The sequence below is a fragment of the Seriola aureovittata genome, chromosome 12 (assembly GCF_021018895.1).
Source record: "Seriola aureovittata isolate HTS-2021-v1 ecotype China chromosome 12, ASM2101889v1, whole genome shotgun sequence".
NCBI classification, from domain to species: Eukaryota; Metazoa; Chordata; class Actinopteri; order Carangiformes; family Carangidae; genus Seriola; species Seriola aureovittata.
Window position 1 is genome coordinate 3,192,261 of NC_079375.1, and position 20,589 is coordinate 3,212,849.

The 20,589-nt window shown below is 40.7% G+C and overlaps 3 protein-coding genes and 1 pseudogene across 3 annotated transcripts; all 4 read right to left on the reverse strand.

Annotated features, from left to right (window-relative positions):
* Nucleotides 1-54: 54 nt before the first annotated feature.
* On the reverse strand, nucleotides 55-8,153 carry znf622 (zinc finger protein 622). The gene is made up of 7 exons (XM_056391023.1): nucleotides 8,051-8,153; nucleotides 6,111-6,693; nucleotides 5,178-5,471; nucleotides 3,861-4,023; nucleotides 3,613-3,728; nucleotides 2,424-2,567; nucleotides 55-801 (listed from the first exon to the last, which is right to left on the reverse strand). The coding sequence occupies exons 2-7, from the start codon at nucleotides 6,685-6,687 to the stop codon at nucleotides 668-670; spliced, it is 1,428 nt and encodes a 475-aa protein (XP_056246998.1). The 5' UTR covers nucleotides 6,688-6,693; nucleotides 8,051-8,153; the 3' UTR covers nucleotides 55-667.
* A 181-nt stretch (nucleotides 8,154-8,334) lies between these two features.
* Nucleotides 8,335-12,151, reverse strand: LOC130178630 (tripartite motif-containing protein 16-like). The gene has a single exon (XM_056391022.1). The coding sequence runs from the start codon at nucleotides 11,012-11,014 to the stop codon at nucleotides 9,338-9,340; it is 1,677 nt and encodes a 558-aa protein (XP_056246997.1). The 5' UTR covers nucleotides 11,015-12,151; the 3' UTR covers nucleotides 8,335-9,337.
* Nucleotides 12,152-12,200: 49 nt separating this feature from the next.
* LOC130178241 (tripartite motif-containing protein 16-like) lies at nucleotides 12,201-14,229 on the reverse strand (annotated as a pseudogene).
* Nucleotides 14,230-15,795: 1,566 nt separating this feature from the next.
* Nucleotides 15,796-18,789, reverse strand: LOC130179406 (tripartite motif-containing protein 16-like). The gene has a single exon (XM_056392357.1). The coding sequence runs from the start codon at nucleotides 18,782-18,784 to the stop codon at nucleotides 17,087-17,089; it is 1,698 nt and encodes a 565-aa protein (XP_056248332.1). The 5' UTR covers nucleotides 18,785-18,789; the 3' UTR covers nucleotides 15,796-17,086.
* Between the last annotated feature and the right edge of the window lie 1,800 nt (nucleotides 18,790-20,589).

Consider the following 20,589-nt stretch of genomic DNA (forward strand, 5'->3'; position numbering starts at 1 on the left):
TGCAGGGACACTGTTTGTAGCTGCAGAGTTTCAGCACTAAAAACAAAAATCCAATAAATATAAAACACATTTATTTCGTTGGATGTATTAAGAGCATGGTGAATCGTAAAGATGAAATCCTGTCATTAGTCCATAAAAAATGTGAAGAGTCCAAAGGGCAAGACCACCTCCTTAATATTGATATAGTGTAGGTTTTATATGATCCATATAATTTCAAAATAATCTTGTAAATGTGACTCGTGCCCTTGATCTCCACCTAAGCGGTTATTTTTACAGTTAAGTTAATGAAATGTCAGTTTCCAACTGGATTCCTATCACAAGTCAATTTCAAGCATATTTACTGTTCACAGATGTATGAAAGATGGAAATTTGTAACTGCTCATATGCAAGAATTCATATATGAATTCTTAGAAGTAAAGTTGCTAAAGATTTCTACCAGTCAGGGTCTTTACTGCAGTTATCGAACCTCTACTCACCAAGGCTGCATTTACTTCAAACACAACATAAGATTACTGATATGAGGTGATCGCTAGGTTTGATATCACAGTACAAGAAGAAACCACAACTCTTGTAGCTGTACTTGATTCTGTCCTGTTGGCTGGAAAACAGCAGAGATGTGACCAGTCCATGTCCCACTTCACACCACATGTTTCCCTCCAGACCCAGTTTAGAACATCACTTGGGCTCTGAAGTGCTTCTGCTTGGTGGCGTTGTGGCTCATGCCCATCTTCAGCATCCATTTTGACTTCATCATCTGTACGTACCGCATGTCTCTCTGTTTCTGATGGAAGGAGCCGTTGCCTAAAAGACAGAGAGAAAGGAAGGACAGTGTGCATGTACATATGGTGTGTTACTGTGTTGTTCAGGAGCAGTTCTTATGGGAATAATGAAAAGCAAACAGGATGGGGAGCCCATTCAACACCCGTCTCAGCAAACAAGGTGTGTGCAAATAAAATGTGTGTATATATTTGTGCCTGAACAGAACTCTACTCTCAAACATCTGACAAAAATAAAACAAAGTCTGTTCATTAAATAAAATCTTTGTTGGTTTGGTCTATTTTATCATTTTCCAGGACTTTGTCTTGACCTGAAAGATGAAATTAGGAATTCCAGATTTTCCAGGACATGTGCATATTCTCCGTGAGTGCCCTCATGTGAAACAGGGGAAGGAAATCGCTAAGCCCTGGTAGTGACAGTGTCTCTCTACCTACTAAGCCACACAAGAAAAAAAAAGGGTGAAAGAGGAAGCTGGTGGAACTGATAAAAAGAAATAGCATCATAAATAAACCCCAAGTGCCAAAAAAACGCCGTCTGCACAAAACGGAACAGAATTAAAGTTTGCACTCACATCATCAAAACACAGCGAAGACGACAACATAAGTGAAGAAACTGAGCTCCCTGGGCCAAAAGCTGACAACGACTGTAAGAGTCCGACTACTGAGAAGTGATAAGAGATTCTTCATTCCCCCAAACTCTTAAGTAAACACAATAAATCAAAACTGGGGTGAGGCAATACTGCAGGGTCAGAATCACACAAACTGAGGAAATTCAGCTCTGCACCAAATGTGCTTGAGTTTCATATGAAAAAGTTTCTACTGTCTTTTCTTTCTATGGAGCTGAACCACTGGTAAAACACAAAGTTATGGAGGTTTTCTTAACGTCTCTATGGCAGGGACACCCAGGTAAGTACATTTGACATGATGGCTGCCTGGTAGTATTTGTAGCAAGAACAAAGTAATTATTACTACGTTCTTTAGTAGCATCGTCTAATAAAAGCAACTAAACCTCAAACAGGATACAGAGAGAATACATTTACTTTTAAATGAGGATGGAGGATGTAAAAAAGAAAGGCCTGTGTCAAACCACCACTCCCCTTCCAGCCCCAAAAAGATCTGTCTTAGTTATAATGAATACTTCTGCCATTGGCCTTTTTAAATATAGAGCACAAATAACCTGACAGATGATAATTACGTGTCATTTTAACCACCAGAAAAAAATGGACATTTAGGGAGTCATGTGACAATGAACAATCTCCACTACATATGTGGTTAATAAAGGTCATCTAGATTCTGAAGTTAACTCATAAATATTTTTAATCTCCTGTTCAGACTCATCATTTTTAAATGCTTTTATAACAGACAACTTTCACTACTTTACGCTTTTTTTTTTTTTTTTAATCTGAGCATGAGTTTCTTCTTGGCGGGTTACATAAACATTTATATTTTATAGACAATATTCAAATATAATATAAAACCTGTACTTCTGATTATACTGTTTCACAAGTGGGAAATGTGAATGATGACGAAGTTCAGTAAATGAGAAAACTATGAGGAAAGAAATTGGGTTTGAATGTTCAGGAGACGACAAAACCTCATTCAATTTCTTTATGTTAAATATAAAAACAAATGACTCCAAAGTCTTACCTCCATCTCCTCCCCAGCCCAGGGCTCTGTACTGCCGGAGGACTCTGCCCACAGCATTCCTGTTGTGGGTGAGTGCCACCGCTCGCTCGGTACCAAATCGCTGTTTGTAGTACCTCATGAGGGAGCGGTGGCCGATCTTAGCACCTGCAGAAACACACGGCAAAGAGGTGTTACAGCATGAACACAAACAGGCAATAAAGCCACACACACAGACCCAAAAGAAACACCTGGAAAGTTTTTTTCAGTCATTCAGCACCTGATCAAGTCATTTCAAATGTGCCCCCCATTGTTTATTTATTATTATTTTATGACCTCACTGAGATTATCGTCTCTTTTTCTAGAGTAACCTGAGTACGTGTAAACATACCGTGTAAAATCTGCAGACAAACAAGCACAATTCAAACACAGTTAACAGAAAGTGGCGGTTTAGTCCAATTATAACAATTTATTTCAGCAAGAACAAGAGGTATTTAATCTTCAAATAAAATGAGACATTTTTTCATTTGTAAAATGCCTGTTATTCTAAGCTGGTGTAGCTGAGTTTAGACTGAACATAGTGTAGGTAGGACATGTTAAGTTGGAGGTGTTTTGACATCAGAAAGATGAAAAGGTAAAGACACTTTTGCTCCCTGGTTTTAAAATGAACAAGGCAATGCCATTCTCCTGGTTAAAAAGGATGATCCATCTTTTCGTCTAAGATATTTCATGTCTACAAAACTGCAGAATACTTCTGGATTTAGGGCAATTTACAATCACTGATTATATGATCTGCAAATTTATTGAGTTTATATTCATTCATTCATTATATAGTTAATAAAAAGTCAGAATATAGTCAAACTTTTCCGTCACCATTTCTCATGTCTTCACATTGTTTGTGTTTGAATGACTGAGTGGTCCAAAATCCCCAAAATATTCAATTTATAATGATTTGATACAGAAAAGCAACAAATCTCACTTTAGGGAAGTTGCAACCAGAAACTGATTGGTATTTTTGTGCAGCCCTGCAGATGATTGATTTTATTTTAAAAATCACTAATTGCACTTTGAGTTTATCAAATTATCGCAAACTGCTGATTTTTTCACACACTTTTTAGACCTGCATAAGAGACTTACATTCTGTACTTCTGGTCACTTATGATCCACTATTGACATTTGCTCATTCTGAAAACTGATTTTGTAGTTAAGTCACCTGACGGCAGAGTCAGCTCCAGTGTTTCGTCGTCGTACTCCAGGTTCTTGTCGTCGGGCAGCTCTTCCTCCTTCATTTCAGAATCCTCTCCCTCATTTCTGTCAGGGTAACTGCTCCTGAGGGCAAAAAACAAAAACAAATGTGTGTGAGCCAGAATGACAGGAGACATATTTCATCCGTCCCCATGTGTCACTATACAGGTTTCAGCAGATCACAGATTATTAATTAGTTAAAAATGACTATATTACCTGAAGTCGTAGAAGTCTGCAAACTCCAGGGCAGCGTCTCCGTCTGTGAAGAGTTTACAGTGGCTTTTGTCTGTCATGTGACTCTGCACTGCTTCTGTCGAGTAAAATGAACGGCCCTTCTCGTTACACCATAGACACACGTTCCCGGCGCCGACTTTTTCTCCTGTAACAAGAAAAAAAAATAATAATTAGATCATATGCAACAACAAAAGCACCAATAAGCATCTTTTGCACACAGGGTAAGGGTTTAGTTTGTCTGGGAAAATCCTTAATCTGACATCTGGAAAGATCAAGTTCACTTGAGGCAGAGTGACTGGTTCAATCAGCCTGTAAGTGTTCTCATTATTCTGTCGCAAGATTTCTTTACAGTATAATGCTTTCCCATATATATGAAATATTAACATCCTCAGCCTCTCTAGATGAATTCTAAGTTGAGTGCTCACATCAAAAGCAGCTACCGATGAATTCTACATTCAGGAGGAGAAAACACTGGACCTCGCTAGTTGCTGCTGATGATATAAGAGAGCTCACTCTTACGACGGACGGATGGACGGACGGAAGGACGGAAGGATTTATCCCCTCGGGGGAAATAATGGATGGCGGTGTTTGTAAATCTGTCTCTATGCTGCACTGGAGTCCATGAGGAACAACATTTCTGTGTCTATGTTTCTGTGGCATAGGAACTTGTAGCATGGTACAACAGCTACGACAATCAAACACAGAACACTGATAACGAGACTAGGTCAAAACCTAGTATATGTCTGGACCACCTATGGTCAAATCCTGATTTTTTATAACTGCAACGTCACCTGAAAAAATCACCAAACACATAAATGAATGACTGAGACTGAGCTGAACAGTGGTGGAAATATCATCACTAAGTCAGTCAGTCAGAAAGTCAGTGACATTCGCGATTCTAGGGCTGGTCCTGCTGCTGCGGTCCAGCCAAAAACCTGCTGAGACCAACAACATGACTATGAAACCTTCATTACAAAGAATAACTGGCAGCTGTTTTGGCTTGACTTAAAAAGGAATACAAACTTTAAAGCCGGCTGTATTTAGGAATGGAAAAACCATCTTATCATCAGCATTAAGACACTGAAGTGGGAGTATTTCCTCCGCTCATTAGTCCCTGCTTTATTTTCCTTCTCAACACTAAACTCCCACTTGACTACTGCAGATCACTGTTCAGATCTAGATGAGTGAACATCACTCATCCAGACACTGACAGTTTAAAGTCCTGACCCTTCACACTGTTCAGCTATTATCTCCCTGAACGCCACCTGCAGTTACCTCACATCCACACTCCAAACTCACCCAGGTAACGGATGAGGCCCTTGAGGTCGACGAGGAACTCCGCGTCGGGGAGGAAGAAGCTGTGAACTTTGGTCATGTGGGCGACGTTCTTCATGAGCGACTTTGAGTGGTGGGGGCAGAACAGGCAGTTGGTGACAGGGATGGAGCCCGGCAGAGCAGCTGGGTGGGGGTCAGACAGCGACGCAGAGTCTCCTTCCTCCTGATCCATCGTCTCTTCTTCTTCGTCCTCCTCCTCCTCCTCCTCCATCTCATCATCATCATCATCGTCCTCATCATCAACATCCTCCCACTCTTCTGGAAGATTTTAATGGGATCATTTTAACACCACAAACTAATGAAGATGTGTAAATTAAACTAGAACAACATGACCTTCTCTACATTTATCTTAAACTGATGGGAGTTTATTTACCCTGATTAGATGTAATGTATTGAATGAAATGTATTGAAGTTTTAATTTGTAAGTCCTCAGAGGACAATCCACAAATTTGCGCCATAGTCCACAATCGTTTCACAATACACAAACATGCATTTTTTTTTTTGTGTTGTTTTAAGTCATATCCACAAAAAAAAACTGAGCGATTTGCAAATTAGCAGTTACTCTGTAAATATTACACTTTTGTGGATCCACTTGAACATTTGAAACGAGTTTAGCATATTTGTGGATCACTTAGGTCAGTTTGTGGATTTTTGTCCAATTTGAACCACAGCTGAAGTGTAGCAGAGAATCCAAAAATGTGAGGTGCAGTTACTTACCACCAGCAGGTGGCAGCGTTCCCTATTGAACTGTATATTTTAGAGTCATTTGTCAAGACTGATGCCATAGGTAGGAACCAATGTATTTGGGGTTTGGCACTACAGAACAGGCAGGTTTGATTTGTAATTAAAAAAGGTCACAATAATTATGTCAACAGTGGTTTCATTTCTCCTCCTTACCTTCCTCAGCTGTGGCTCCCTCTCCTCTCTCTCGCCTCTTGGCTTGCTCCTCCAGCCACATCATCCGGGGAGGTTTGTCCAGCCTGTCTGTCCTCTGCTTCGTCGCCCCTTGCGACGTCTGGGCCGTCCCTTGCTTGGCCAGGCTCGGTCTCTGCTGCTCTTTCAAGGCTTGCTGCAGGGCCTCATTCCTGGCATCGTGATCCACCTTCTCATCACCGAGTCCTTTTTCCAGGTTCTTCTCGTTCATCTTCTCCACTTTCCTCTGGGCGGCCAGCAGGGCCTGCTTCTCGGCCTGCTGGTGTTTGTGGGACTGCAGGTGGTTCTGGAAGGCATTCGCGCTGGAGAACTTCTTGTTGCAGACGGCGCAGCCCTCTGTGACCGTTGCGTCATTCAGATGCTGTTCGGCAGCTGCCCTCTGTGCAAGGACACGCTCCTGGAAGTTTTCAGCAGTGACAGGTGGCATGTCAGCCACCTTGCGCTTCAGGTTGTAGCGGTGCCAGTCGGTTTTATAGTGCGCTCGCTGCACATCACCATCTGCAAAAGCCACTCGGCAGCTGATGCAAGTGTAGGAGGACATGACAACCTGAAAATAAGGGAGGAAAAGTTAAGAAAGAAATACAACTCCCCGTCATAAATGACAATAGCAGCAGCAAATCATCACATTTGAGAGGCTGGAAGCAGAGAATTATCAGTATTTTTGCTTTGAATATGACTGACAATTGATTAATTATCAAAAGCAGGTGCCTGGTAATTATCTAACAATTTGATAACTGATTAATCTGCTAATAATTTCAGCTCTGTTTACCCTGCCAACAAAACCACTGGCAAAACGTAACATGGCCTTTGATTAGTTGTTCCAGGCAGCTGGTAAATTAGGTATACTAATTATGGGCACATCAGTATTTTAGTAAAGTTTTTAGAATTATATAGTCTCGTGGAAGAAGACAATGTGCAATCAAATAGAAAAAGATCACATTATTGAAATTAATTCGTATATGTATATATTTCATATGTACATGTATATGGTATAATAGCATTTATTAAAAAGTGTAACTGAAATGAATGTTATTCATCAACTATTGTGTGAAACGTTAAACTGTTCGTCATAGGTCACATTTTCCTGGATTATTCTAGACCCAGCGATTAATTGCTTACTGAAGAAAATCATTAGTTTAATAAAGATAAAATATAACATTAGTTGCACCTGTACATATATAGGTCAGGTGCCTTTAATGCTCAGATAAAAAATATTCAGTGTAATATAAAAAAAGCTCAACAGTACCACACACTGCAGCATCCAAATTAATCATCAAGTTCAATTAACATCTCTAACAACAAAAACTGAACATTAAAACCTTCTTCCATAATGTTAGGCTTCAACACAGGACTGGTGTATTACACGGTGCTAATTTTAGGTAGCTGTACCTGAAATAAACTAAATACTAAATGTGTGTTGTTTAAAATTAAAGCAATGGAACAAAGCGCAATAACTACAGAACTATTGCTAACCTTGAAATACCTGAGCTAAGCAGATGAGACATTATTCTTCAACTATTATGTCAGTTTGTCTGGTGACTGTTTCATAACATCAATTTAATGGACGTTAAACTTGTGTAAGGTGGGTTAGCATAGCCTACCTAGCCACATAATACTTTAGCCAGCTGTCAAATCAAGTCAGAGAGTTATGAAACAAATCGAAAGTGATACCTAAGGATGCCAAATGTAACTGAATTCATTTTCAATTAACTAAACATGAGCTGCTAAATTGTGGCGCTCCGTCGATCCGAATCAAACCATACTAAGGAAAGTCGGCTAGCATCTTGCTAGCCAAACTTTAAGCATTTTAGCGTAAACATTTGCTAATAACAGCTCAAATAACAAACACTCATGACAACTATAATAGTGACAAATGGAGACCACAACAGGTGACATTTACTTACTTCTTAAGTGAGGTGACTCCCCCGAAAAAACGTGTTTTTAACCTCTTTTTCAGTAAGTGAGCCCCTGCCTCACAGCCGTACACGAACTACCACACGAGGATAAATTCACGCTGAACGTCTTCTTCATGACGTTTCCAGGCGGTTGTTAAGCAGCGTTTTAGGCGCATTACCGCCACCTAGTGCACCAGAGTGAGTTTACCAGTTTTATAATCTGTGGTCTGTGGATGATTCAGCGTAACAGAGACTCATATTCTGGAAATAAATAGACGTTACTGTTGATTTAAGCTCCAGTTTATTGGTTGAAGACAATAATAAAACCCAAACTCTCTCCATGGTTAAAAACCACACGTGGAATTAAATGAGAAATGAAGGTGTAATGTGGGTAAAGAAACCCTTAATCTAGGCTGCCACACTGGCTACAAAATTAGAATTTGCAACAATTTGTTATAATTCACACACACACAAAAATACACACAAATGCAATATTAAATTGCTATACTAAATACTACTTCTTATTGTCATTAAATCTGTTTGCAGTTATTATTTGTTATTTCAAAATAAAAACATTAAGTATTTCATTTATTTTGTCAAATCTCTCTACCATGTGGCAAGTGTAAAAAATGTGCCTCTCCAAAAACAAACAAGCTCGTGCTTATGATGAAGAAGATGTACTTTTGATGATAAACTGGAGGCTCTAAAACTTTTTAGATACATTTCACAGGGGAACCATACAATCTCTGCACTACAGTGAAAACATCAGTTAATAGATTTTCATAACAACAAACTTTCAAACGGTTTGTCTCATAGTTGACCATATGTGCAATGAAAGAGTCATTCATCACTTTAATCATTTGTCCTGTCAATATTTCTGAGTTCATGTGAATGCAACTGTTTTGGATGCTTTTCTTGGTCGTCACTTCAGCATTAATGACAAAAAATCTTGTGAACAGCAGGTTGTTTTGTGGGTCAAGAGATTAAACCTCAGACAAAAGGATTCACAACAAGTTTTAATGAGCTCTGGAATAAAACTGCAAAAAGACAGAGCTAAATGCTGAACCAACATGACAGCATCATTCTGAAGTTTCATCTTCATGTAAATCAACATCACAGCACATGAAACCACCTCAAGTCCACAACCACACAGGACTCAACTAAACTCCTTCACTCTAAAACTTGCCCAAATGAGTTCTAAACATTTTTCCAGTTTTGAAGCATCAAGTGAAAGAAAACTCTGCTCATTTCTCTATGACAAACCTGTTTTAGTGAAAAAAGCTGAATGACCTTTGCCTATTTGAGTTTATACAACTCAGCTGTGTCTTCATTATTCCATGGAAGCCAAAGTCCAGCATAGAGAGGCTGAGTGAATGTGGTCTGGACTCTGTGGAGGAGAGTCATGGTTTCAGAGACGCTGTAGAAGGAAAGAATACCTGCTCTGTGATCCAGGTACACTCCTACTCTGGAGGACCGAGGACCTGAGACTGGAGTTCTGATGTTGTTGTACAAAAATGAATAACTGCTTTGGTTACAACTTAACGTCCAAGATTTGTCATTGTTTCCAAATACACATTCATCCGAGTTCCCTGCTCTGCTGATATTCTTATATGCAATTGCTAAATTAACTCCTCCTCCTCTCCACTCCACCTCCCAGTAACAATGTCCAGTCAGACTCTCTCTACTCAGGACTTGCATATATGTAGTGAATCTGTCTGGGTGACTTGAATAAGACTGTTTTTTTCTCATTAATGTTGCTTTTCTGTTTCCCTCAGATAATAACAGACGTGTGTGTGCTGTGTTTGGATCCAGTGTGATTTCCTGTGAATATTTTAAAAATCCAGCTCGGGTCCTGGGCTCTGTTTGTGACAGTGAAACATCCACATCAATCACTGTCAGTGAGATGTTTGTCCATGTGTCTCTCAGAATGTCCTGTAGTTTATCTCTGAGCTGTGACACAGCTGCTGTCACGTCCTCAAAGTAGCTCAGAGGACGGATATTGATGCTGGATGAGTCTGTAGATTCACTGAGTCGTGACAGTGAGGGGTAGTTGTGTAGAAACTGGTTGTGATCCTCTGTGTGTGAGAGCTGCTTCAGCTCAGCGTCTTTCCTCTTCAGCTCAGTGATCTCCTGCTCCAGCTTCTCCTGAAGCTCTTTGACTCGACTCACTTCAGTTTTCTGCTGGGATCTGATCTGCTGCTTCACATCAGAGCTTCTTTTCTCCATGAGACGGATCAGCTCAGTGAAGATCTTCTCACTGTCCTCCACTGCTTTATCAGCAGAGCCATTGATGGCCTCCACCTCCTGTTGAAGCACCTTCACATCTTTCTCTCTGTCCTGGATTCTCTGCTGGATTTGTTGCCGACTCAGCTGGAGCTCTCTCTGCCTCTCAGTCCTTTCTGCTGCAGCTGAGACTGTGTCGTGGCCTTTATGTTCATCCACAGAGCAGAGATAACAGATACACTGCTGATCAGTGCGGCAGAACATCTTCATCACCTCATCATGACGAGAGCAGATGTTCTCCTGGAGTTTCTTGGAGGGCTCCACCAGCTTGTGTTTCTTTAATGGAGCTACATCGTAATGAGGCTGCAGGTGTTTCTCACAGTAGGAGGCCAGACACATCAGACAAGACTTGACAGCTTTCAGTTTCTTCCCAGTGCAGAAATCACAGGCCACATCTTCAGGTCCAGCATAGCAGTGATCAGCAGGAGCAGCTTGGAGTCCAGTCTTCTTCAGCTCCTCCACTAAAACCGCTAACATGGTGCTTTTCACCAGGACAGGCCTCGGTGTGAAGGTCTGCCTACACTGAGGGCAGCTGTGGATTCTCTTCTGATCCTCTTCATCCCAGAAGCTTTTAATACAGCTGATGCAGTAGCTGTGTCCACAGGGAATAGTCACCGGATCCTTCAGTAGATCCAGACAGATCGAACAAGAGAAGGTCTCCCGGTCCAGCTGAACTCCTTTCTGCGCCATGTCACCTCTCAGTGTCAACGACTGTCTGAGTTTCACTTTCTCAGAACTGAAACTAGTTTGAGCTCTGATCTAAACAACGTGTGTCTCTGCAGTGAACGGGGCCTGTCAGCTCTTGCACTTCACCACATGTTGGTTCCACCCATCTTCAAACTATAGATCTGAAGGGGAGGGAACAAGGAAATACATGTGGAGCTGGCTGTGTTTTAGAACAGGAAGAACCGGGACGGCGGCTGGGTTGTCTTAATGTGAAAAAGGAGTTCAGCTGTCAGGTCGTTGTAGTGCAGTAAATAGTAAAGTATTTCTACTAATAATGTAGTGGAGTAGAAGTATAAAGGTTTCTAAAACACTGATCACTTTTTTATTTTCTTTGAGGGAACATCACTTTATTAGTTTTGCAAACATGCATCGAAATGAGCGAAAAAGACTCCTGGTCAATGTTTCTATCAGCACAAAATATCACAAAAATGACTTTGACTTAGCTAAAGACTTTACTAACAAATTAGGAGGAAATGAAGTCAATCAAATTTGCAGTCACTCTGTAAACCATTATGTCAGCTCTGTGGAAGGAAATGATAAATCCTGGATCACACAATGAACAATGATATTTATAAAACTTAATGTTTTTAAAAGTGGTGAGAACAACCAGTACATGATCAGCTGTTCATCCGCGTTGACTCTGTTGATCTCCATTAAGACCCATGAAGTCAAACGGAAGGAGTAGTTCAGAGGCCATACACATTATTTAACTGCACTATTTCATTATTTAAATAAAATAATGTCCATCATATAAAAACATAAAAAATAATCCAAAAACAAATGATCACAATCCCACAGACTATGTGTTCACAAAATCACCAAAACATGCAATTAGAAAATAAGATATATACATTTCCCAAGATGATAATTGCAGAAGGTTAAGGTGGCAGAAAACTACCTGAATATATGACAGCAGCAACACAAATAAGTCATTACATCTAGAGTGAGAGCAGGTCAACCAGCGATTGTGATTTAACACCTCTGTGGTTAAGGTTTAAATTTGGGTCAATAAAACTAATATGTAGAGATTTGAAAGGTTAAAAATAAAAAAACATGCAAGATTATAACCAGAGATTTAAGTACACTGAAGTCAGCAGTCAGCCCCCCCCACCCCCACCCCCACCCCCACCCCACCTCCCCACCCGCCAAAATAAATGCTGTCAACATTTAATTGATTGAACTTTTAGGATTTACTTGTATAGTATGATTTGAATTTTCTCAGATCAATGAAAATTTTAATTCTTTCTATGTGCCACTAATATATCACAACAGTGACATGTAGGTAGTTCATCAGGTAGCATGACCATCAGTAGCAACCGTGGCTGATCATAGAAAACAGAACCACCTACAGAAAATCTAATTTGATCAACCAGACAATTTTAATTAAAGATCTTGCTCACATTTACTTGAGCTCACAAAGCTTAACGGAGGAACCGCACATTCCAAAAAAACCTTCATATGGAGGAAGTGAAACTCCAGCATAGAGAGGCTGAGTGAATGTGGTCTGGACTCTGTGGAGGAGAGTCATGGTTTCAGAGACGCTGTAGAAGGACAGAACACCTGCACTGTGATCCAGGTACACTCCTACTCTGGAGGACCCAAAACAGAACATAGTACCTGAGAGTACAGTTTTGATATTGTTGTGACAAAATTCAAAACAATTTCTGACAAAACTTAACACCCAGGATTTGTCGTTGCATCCAAATGCACATTCATTCAAGTCCCCTGTTCTGCTGATATCCTTGTACGCGACTGCTACACGTACTCCTCTACTCCACTCCACCTCCCAGTAACAACGTCCAGTCAGACTTTCTCTACTCAGGACCTGCTCACATGTGAATCTGTCTGGATGACTTGAATAAGACTGTTCTTCACTCATTAATGTTGCTTTTCTGTTTCCCTCAGATAATAACAGAAGTGTATTTGCTGTGTTTGGATCCAGTGTGATTTCCTGTGAATATCTTAAGAATCCAGCTTTGGTCTTGGGCTCCGTTTGTGACAGTAAAACATCCACATCAGTCACTGTCAGTGAGATGTTTGTCCATGTGTCTCTCAGAATGTCCTGTAGTTTATCTCTGAGCTGTGACACAGCTGCTGTCACGTCCTCAAAGTATCTCAGAGGACGGATATTGATGCTGGATGAGTCTGTAGATTCACTGAGTCGTGACAGTGAGGGGTAGTTGTGTAGAAACTGGTGTGATCCTCTGTGTGTGAGAGCTGCATCAGCTCAGCGTCTTTCCTCTTCAGCTCAGTGATCTCCTGCTCCAGCTTCTCCTGAAGCTCTTTGACTCGACTCACTTCAGTTTTCTGCTGGGATCTGATCTGCTGCTTCACATCAGAGCTTCTTTTCTCCATGAGACGGATCAGCTCAGTGAAGATCTTCTCACTGTCCTCCACTGCTTTATCAGCAGAGCCATTGATGGCCTCCACTTCCTGTTGAAGCACCTTCACATCTTTGTCTCTGTCCTGGATTCTCTGCTGGATTTGTTGTCGACTCAGCTGGAGCTCTCTCTGCCTCTCAGTCCTTTCTGCTGCAGCTGAGACTGTGTCGTGGCCTTTATGTTCATCCACAGGGCAGAGATAACAGATACACTGCTGATCAGTGCGGCAGAACATCTTCATCACCTCATCATGACGAGAGCAGATGTTCTCCTGGAGCTTCTTGGAGGGCTCCACCAGCTTGTGTTTTTTAAATGAAGGAGATTTAAAATGAGGCAAGAGGTGTTTCTCACAGTAGGAGACCAGACAAACCAGACAAGACTTGACAGCTTTCAGTTTTCTCCTAGTGCAGACATCACAGGCCACATCTTCAGGTCCAGCATAGCAGAGATCAGCAGGAGCAGCTTGGAGTCCAGTCTTCTTCAGCTCCTCCACTAAAACTGCTAACATGGTGTTTTTCACCAGGACAGGCCTCGGTGTGAAGGTCTGCCTACACTGAGGGCAGCTGTGGGTTTTCTTCTCATCCTCTTCATCCCAGAAGCTTTTAATACAGCTGATGCAGTAGCTGTGTCCACAGGGAATAGTCACCGGATCCTTCAGTAGATCCAGACAGACGGAACAAGAGAAGGTCTCTCGGTCCAGCTGAACTCCTTTCTGTGCCATTTCACCTCTTAGTAGCAGTGACTGAGTTTCACTTCCTTAGAACTGAAACTAGTTTGAGCTCTGATCTGAACAACATGTGCCTCTGCAGTGAACGGGGCCTGTCAGCTCTTGCACTTCACCACATGTTGGTTCCACCCACTTTCAAACTGTAGATCTGAAGGGGAGGGAACAAGGAAGTGTTTGAGAGCAGGAAGAAGGGGAAGGTTGTCGGGGTTGTCTAATGTGAAAAGGCAGTATATCTGTCAGATCATTTTAGTGATAGAGATACATTGTTATTTAGATACACATAATTTAAAGAAATAAACAATAAGTAATCTCAAACAAGGACATTTTTTACCAGCAACTTACAGGTGTGGCAGCATGGTCTCATGATGGTACACACCGAGTCCTTTTGTAACCTCCCCTACCCAGTCTCCTCACCTGTCCTCTGCCAGGTGAATCTCCACCCACCCAGTCTCACAGAACTGACATATGAGCTTGAGATTCTTGAACAGGAAGTTTAGCTCTCAGGTCATTGTAGGGGAGTAAAAAGTGAAGTATTTCCACCTATAATGTAGTGGAGTAGAAGTATAAAGTTGCATTGTTTGCATTGACTTTAATTTATTGTCCAGACACTGATCCTAACCCATGTCTAACTCTGACCCCGACCCTGACCTTAAATCAAGTCTTCACTCTAAAACTGAGTAATTGTGGAGACTTTATGGGTTTTGTCCCCAAATGGAGGCAAGTCCCCTTAATGTGACTGTCCCCACAACATACATGTTCCCAACAGCTGCGTTCACAAACACAGTGAGGTCAAATAAACACAACTACAGTCTGTGTTACAACCTTTTATTGGCACTCTTAAGTTTAGTTACATAAAAGTACATTTTGTTCATGTATTTTGGTTCTGACCCACCGACATCTTTCCAAAACAGGTTCCAAGGATTTCTCACTTTTAGGCGACTGCATGGAAGCCACCTTGATACAACTGGAAGGTCAATGAAAAAAAAGAACCAATTCATCAGTTTAATAAATTTTTTAAAAGGTCTTTATTCAGTGAAGCCTGAAGTATTATTTCCATTTTTTTATGTAAGATAATATAAAACATATTTTCAGCTGTTTGTAAGTTGACGTGGCCCTTTCCTCTTTATGTCGTGTTTGTGTTTGTCCACCAGGTGTCACGCTTGGCTTAGTTTCTCTCTGTGACAGTTATCTACAGACATGTTGAAGAGTTAGTGTCAGAGTCAGTGTTTAACCCTGTTTTGATAATTGTTTCCCATGAATCAAACACATGTTGACACATGAAGGAAAAATGGGGGAATGTCAGTATCATCAAGCTTGAAGTAAATTGATTTGACACAAGTAAATATTCAGCACCAACCAGTTTGTCTTAGAAAGCAAGTTGTAAAATCACAATAATAATGAGTTTAATCAACACAGTCTTGTATTAATCACAAAAATGTATACATTTTAACCAGTTCAGTTAATAACAGGATTTTTCTTTACTTTTTCCACAGATTTCCAAACTGTTGCTTCATTATAGTTTTGTTTCTCATTCTGCTCATAGTCATGTCATTTGTTTTAGCTGTGAAGAGGTTTCAGTAATTAAACTTTATTCACAGAGATCAGTTTCAAATTATCTCCAGAAGCTTTGATAGAATTTCTAAAAAACTGATCACTTTTTTTTATTCTTTGAGAGAAAATCTGCTTCGTAGTTTTGCAAATGTGCATCAAAGCTCAGAAAAATACTCATGGTCAGTGTTTCTGTCAGCAAAATAAGCAAAATATCATAGTAATGACTTTCACTTAACTAAATACTTTCCTACCAAATTAGGAGGAAATCAATTCAATCAACTTTGCACTCACTAAGTGAGTCAAATCTAACATGAACGCTAAATTGCAAATGTTTTTGTGTCTTTGTTTCATGCTACTTCAATAGGGTATATAAACTTAAAGTAAAGATACTTGTTAGTGTGTTTAGGTGGTTGAAATATATATGAACAGTGACACTCTCTTTTCCTTGAGCTGCTCACGTCAGGACTAATGAAACACACCGAGCAAACAACAGTCCCTTCTTAAACGCCAAATGCAGGGTTTTGCTAAAGAGCAGAGGTATCGTGTCCGTTTTAAATGTGTTGCCTATTGTTTGACTGGTAGTGTGAATTTGAAAATGTAACCCAAAAACCTTTCATTAGAATGACCCCTTGTGGCAGATAAACAGTGTTACAGAGGTATTGATGTTTTTCTTTTTTTAGTAAATGTAGCAGCACCTCAATGTGAAATGTAAAGTTTTGTAATAGATGTTTTACATAAGATGAAATAAGTAAGTATTATCTGCAAAATGTACTTTAAATATCAGCAGTAAACGTGATCATTAGGTGTCAGATTGTTATATTATCTGTTGTGCTGTGCCCCTTTTACTGATTCTTTGTTTGGTCTTTTATTTATTATATCCTGTTTTATTTTGATATTACATTCTGTTTTAATTTGGAATCACATCGTGTTTTATTTTGATATAATTTACCTTGTGTGTCAGTTGGTTGTTTTACTCCCTCTCTTTGTCTGCTTCTCCCGCCCTTGTGATTGTCTCCCCCCACCCTGATGTGTTTTACCTGCATCCCTAGTGTATTTACTTCTCTGGCCCAATTCCAATCCAGCCCCTACACCCTCCTTCTCTTAAAGAGTTAAATGAAATAAATTCCATCTAATAAAGGACAAATCATAACGGACCCATCCACCCTGTGTTCACAAAACAAAACACTGATTTAGAATACATTCTATATTTCCCAAGACGATAAATGCAGAAGGTTTAGATGGCAAAAAACTATTTGAATATATAAAAGCAGCAACACAAATATACAAGTCATTACATCTAGAAGAAAGTGTGATGTGACACCAGAAAATCTAACTTCATCCCCCAGACACAGTTTTACTTAAATATCTCCTCCATGTTTACTTGAGATCACAGAGCTCAGCAGTGGTACTACAAAAAATACCTGATGGATTTTCACAATAATGAAGCCAAAGTCCAGCATAGAGAGGCTGAGTGAATGTGGTCTGGACTCTGTGGAGGAGAGTCATGGTTTCAGAGACGCTGTAGAAGGACAGAACTCCTGCTCTGTGATCCAGGTACACTCCTACTCTGGAGGACCGAGGACCTGAGACTGGAGTTTCGACATTGTTGTTCCAAAACTCATAACAATTTTTGTAACAATGTAACACCAAAGATTTGTCATTGAATCCAAATACACATTCATCCCAGCTCCCTGCTCTGCTGATATTCTTGTATGTGACTGCAACATTAACTCCTCCTCCTCTCCACTCCACCTCCCAGTAACAACGTCGAGACAGACTCTCTCTACTCAGGACCTGACAATAATCAGCAAATCTGTCTGGGTGACTAGAATAAGACTGTTGTTGACTCATTAAAGTTGCTTTTCTGTTTCCCTCAGATAATAACAGATATGTATTTGCTGTGTTTGGATCCAGTGTGATTTCCTGTGAATATTTTAAGAAGTCAGCTCTGGTCCTGGGCTCTGGTTGTGACAGTAAAACATCCACTTCAGTCACTGTCAGTGAGATGTTTGTCCATGTGTCTCTCAGAATGTCCTGTAGTTTATCTCTGAGCTGTGACACAGCTGCTGTCACACCCTCAAAGTAGCTCAGAGGACGGATATTGATGCTGGATGAGTCTGTAGATTCACTGAGTGGTGACAGTGAGGGGTAGTTGTGTAGAAACTGGGTGTGATCCTCTGTGTGTGAGAGCTGCATCAGCTCAGCGTCTTTCCTCTTCAGCTCAGTGATCTCCTGCTCCAGCTTCTCCTGAAGCTCTTTGACTCGACTCACTTCAGTTTTCTGCTGGGATCTGATCTGCTGCTTCACATCAGAGCTTCTTTTCTCCATGAGACGGATCAGCTCAGTGAAGATCTTCTCACTGTCCTCCACTGCTTTATCAGCAGAGCCATTGATGGCCTCCACCTCCTGTTGAAGCACCTTCACATCTTTGTCTCTGTCCTGGATTCTCTGCTGGATTTGTTGTCGACTCAGCTGGAGCTCTCTCTGCCTCTCAGTCCTTTCTGCTGCAGCTGAGACTGTGTCGTGGCCTTTATGTTCATCCACAGAGCAGAGATAACAGATACACTGCTGATCAGTGCGGCAGAACATCTTCATCACCTCATCATGACGAGAGCAGATGTTCTCCTGGAGCTTCTTGGAGGGCTCCACCAGCTTGTGTTTCTTTAATGGAGCTGCTTCATAGTGAGGCTGCAGGTGTTTCTCACAGTAAGAGGCCAGACACATCAGACAAGACTTGACAGCTTTCAGTTTTCTCCCAGTGCAGAAATCACAGGCCACATCTTCAGGTCCAGCATAGCAGTGATCAGCAGGAGCAGCTTGGAGTCCAGTCTTCTTCAGCTCCTCCACTAAAAAAGCTAACATGGTGTTTTTCACCAGGACAGGCCTTGGTCTGAAAGTCTGCCTACACTGAGGACAGCTGTAGATTTTCTTCTCATCGTTTCTATTCCAGAAGCTTTTAATACAGCTGATGCAGTAGCTGTGTCCACAGGGAATAGTCACCGGATCCTTCAGTAGATCCAGACAGACGGAACAAGAGATGGATTCCTGGTCCAGCTGAACTCCTTTCTGCGCCATTTCACCTCTCTGTGTCAAGGACTGTCTGAGTTTCACTTTCTTAGATTTCAACAAGTTTGAGCTCTGATCTAAACAACATGTGCCTCTGCAGTGAACGGGGCCTGTCAGCTCTTGCACTTCACCACATGTTGGTTCCACCCATCTTCAAACTGTAGATCTGAAGGGGAGGGAACAAGGAAAGTTATGGACAGAGTGGAGCTCACTGTGTTTGAGAGCAGGAAGAAGGGGAAGGTCCATGATATTTCTTTGCTTCTGTATAGTTTTTCTTCAAGAAAACATGGTTTGTACATTAGAGATTTCTACTATGAACACACCCCTGGAGACACAAAAATCTAACATGATTGCAAATGTTTTTGTCTCTTAGTTTGTTGCTAATTTAATGACTTATAGAAACCAAATGGAAATACAAAAGTATTGTTAGTTATCAACTACTTTTTAGTGTGTTTACATCTTTGAAATTCATGTGGACAGTTTCATCAGTGATTTTAATCATTTATGTTAAGAGTTTTTAAAAAGAGAAAGCACCTAAATTGCCCATTTCACTCTTTGCTTTGAGCTGCTCTCGTGTCAGGACTCAAACACACTGAGCCAAATGCAGGTTTTACATAAGAACAGAGTTGTGTGAGGGGTCATGAGCCAGTTTTAAATGTGTTACCCAATGTTGAACTGGTAGTGTGTGGTGGTAGTGTGAGTTTTACTTTTAAATGTAAATTGTTCTAAATGTAGCACCACGTCAAGGAGAAAATATTAAGTTTTACAATGATGGTTTAGAAGTATTATCAATAATACATACCATAAGTATCAAAAGTAAAAGTAGTCTTTAGGTGGCAAAATGTTAGATTGGATTAGTGTAAAAATACTTGATATTAAGGACTGTATGAAGGGATGCTGATTTCCACACTTGGGGGGATGTTGCCAGGTTGAGGGCGTGCCAACACAGATTATCACCGTGGTTCAACAGTGACCGCACAGGGAAAGGAGGGATTTAGAGAGAAGAGTTCATCTACTGCAGCTTCTTTTCTATGACCAGTTTTTACTAGTTAATGTTTTCTTTTTTACTTTGGTGTCATCTGGTGGTAGGATGGTGAATGACACTGTAAAATAATAAGGCAGAGACATTATCATACCATATCAGTATATCCAGAAGGCTGTAATGCAGTAGCTGTGTCCACAGGGAATAGTGACCTGATCCTTCAGTAGAGCCAGACAGACGGAACAAGAGATGATTTCCTGGTTCAGCTGAACTCCTTTCTGTGCCATTTTACCTCTCTGTAGCATTGACTGTGATAGTTTCTCTTTCTTAGATCTGAAACTGCTTTCAGCTCTGCATCTAAACATTTTACAGTGAATGCGGCCTGTCAATTCTTGCACTTTACCAGCCATCTTCAAACTGTAGATCTGAAGGGGACGGCTATACATCTTACATTATTAATGTATCCAAGGTAAAAGGGAATCTCTAAAGCACCAGTTGCCAACCTTTTCCAACCCATAGCCCACTTGAAAATGTTGGCAGCTCGGGGCGTCAAGTAGCTCAGTTGGATGAGCATCCGCCCCATATGTAGAGGCTACAGTCCTCGCTGCAGTCATTCCCCCTCTCTCTGCCTCCCCATTTCCTGTCTCTCTCTACTGCACCATCAATAAAGGCACAAAAAGCCAGAGAAAAAAAGAAAAGAAAATGTTGGCAGCTGACATCCAACATTTTTAATAACAACTTAATTTATATAGCACTTTTCAAAACAGAGTTATAAAGTGTTGTACATACATAAAAACAAAATAAAGCAATAAATGACATGGAGAAGAGAGGC

What these genes read in the sequence shown, in the direction of transcription:
- znf622 (XM_056391023.1), bottom strand. Translation starts at nt 6,687, where the DNA reads ATGTCCTCCTACACTTGCATCAGCTGCCGAGTGGCTTTTGCAGATGGT. An exon ending in GCAGACTTCTACGACTTCAG is followed by an intron (nt 3,729 to 3,860) that starts GTAATATAGTCA and finishes TTTTGCCCTCAG; the next exon opens with GAGCAGTTACCCTGACAGAA. An exon ending in GGAGCTGACTCTGCCGTCAG is followed by an intron (nt 2,568 to 3,612) that starts GTGACTTAACTA and finishes GTGTTTCTGCAG; the next exon opens with GTGCTAAGATCGGCCACCGC.
- LOC130179406 (XM_056392357.1), bottom strand. Translation starts at nt 18,784, where the DNA reads ATGGCGCAGAAAGGAGTTCAGCTGGACCAGGAATCCATCTCTTGTTCC.
- LOC130178630 (XM_056391022.1), bottom strand. Translation starts at nt 11,014, where the DNA reads ATGGCGCAGAAAGGAGTTCAGCTGGACCGGGAGACCTTCTCTTGTTCG.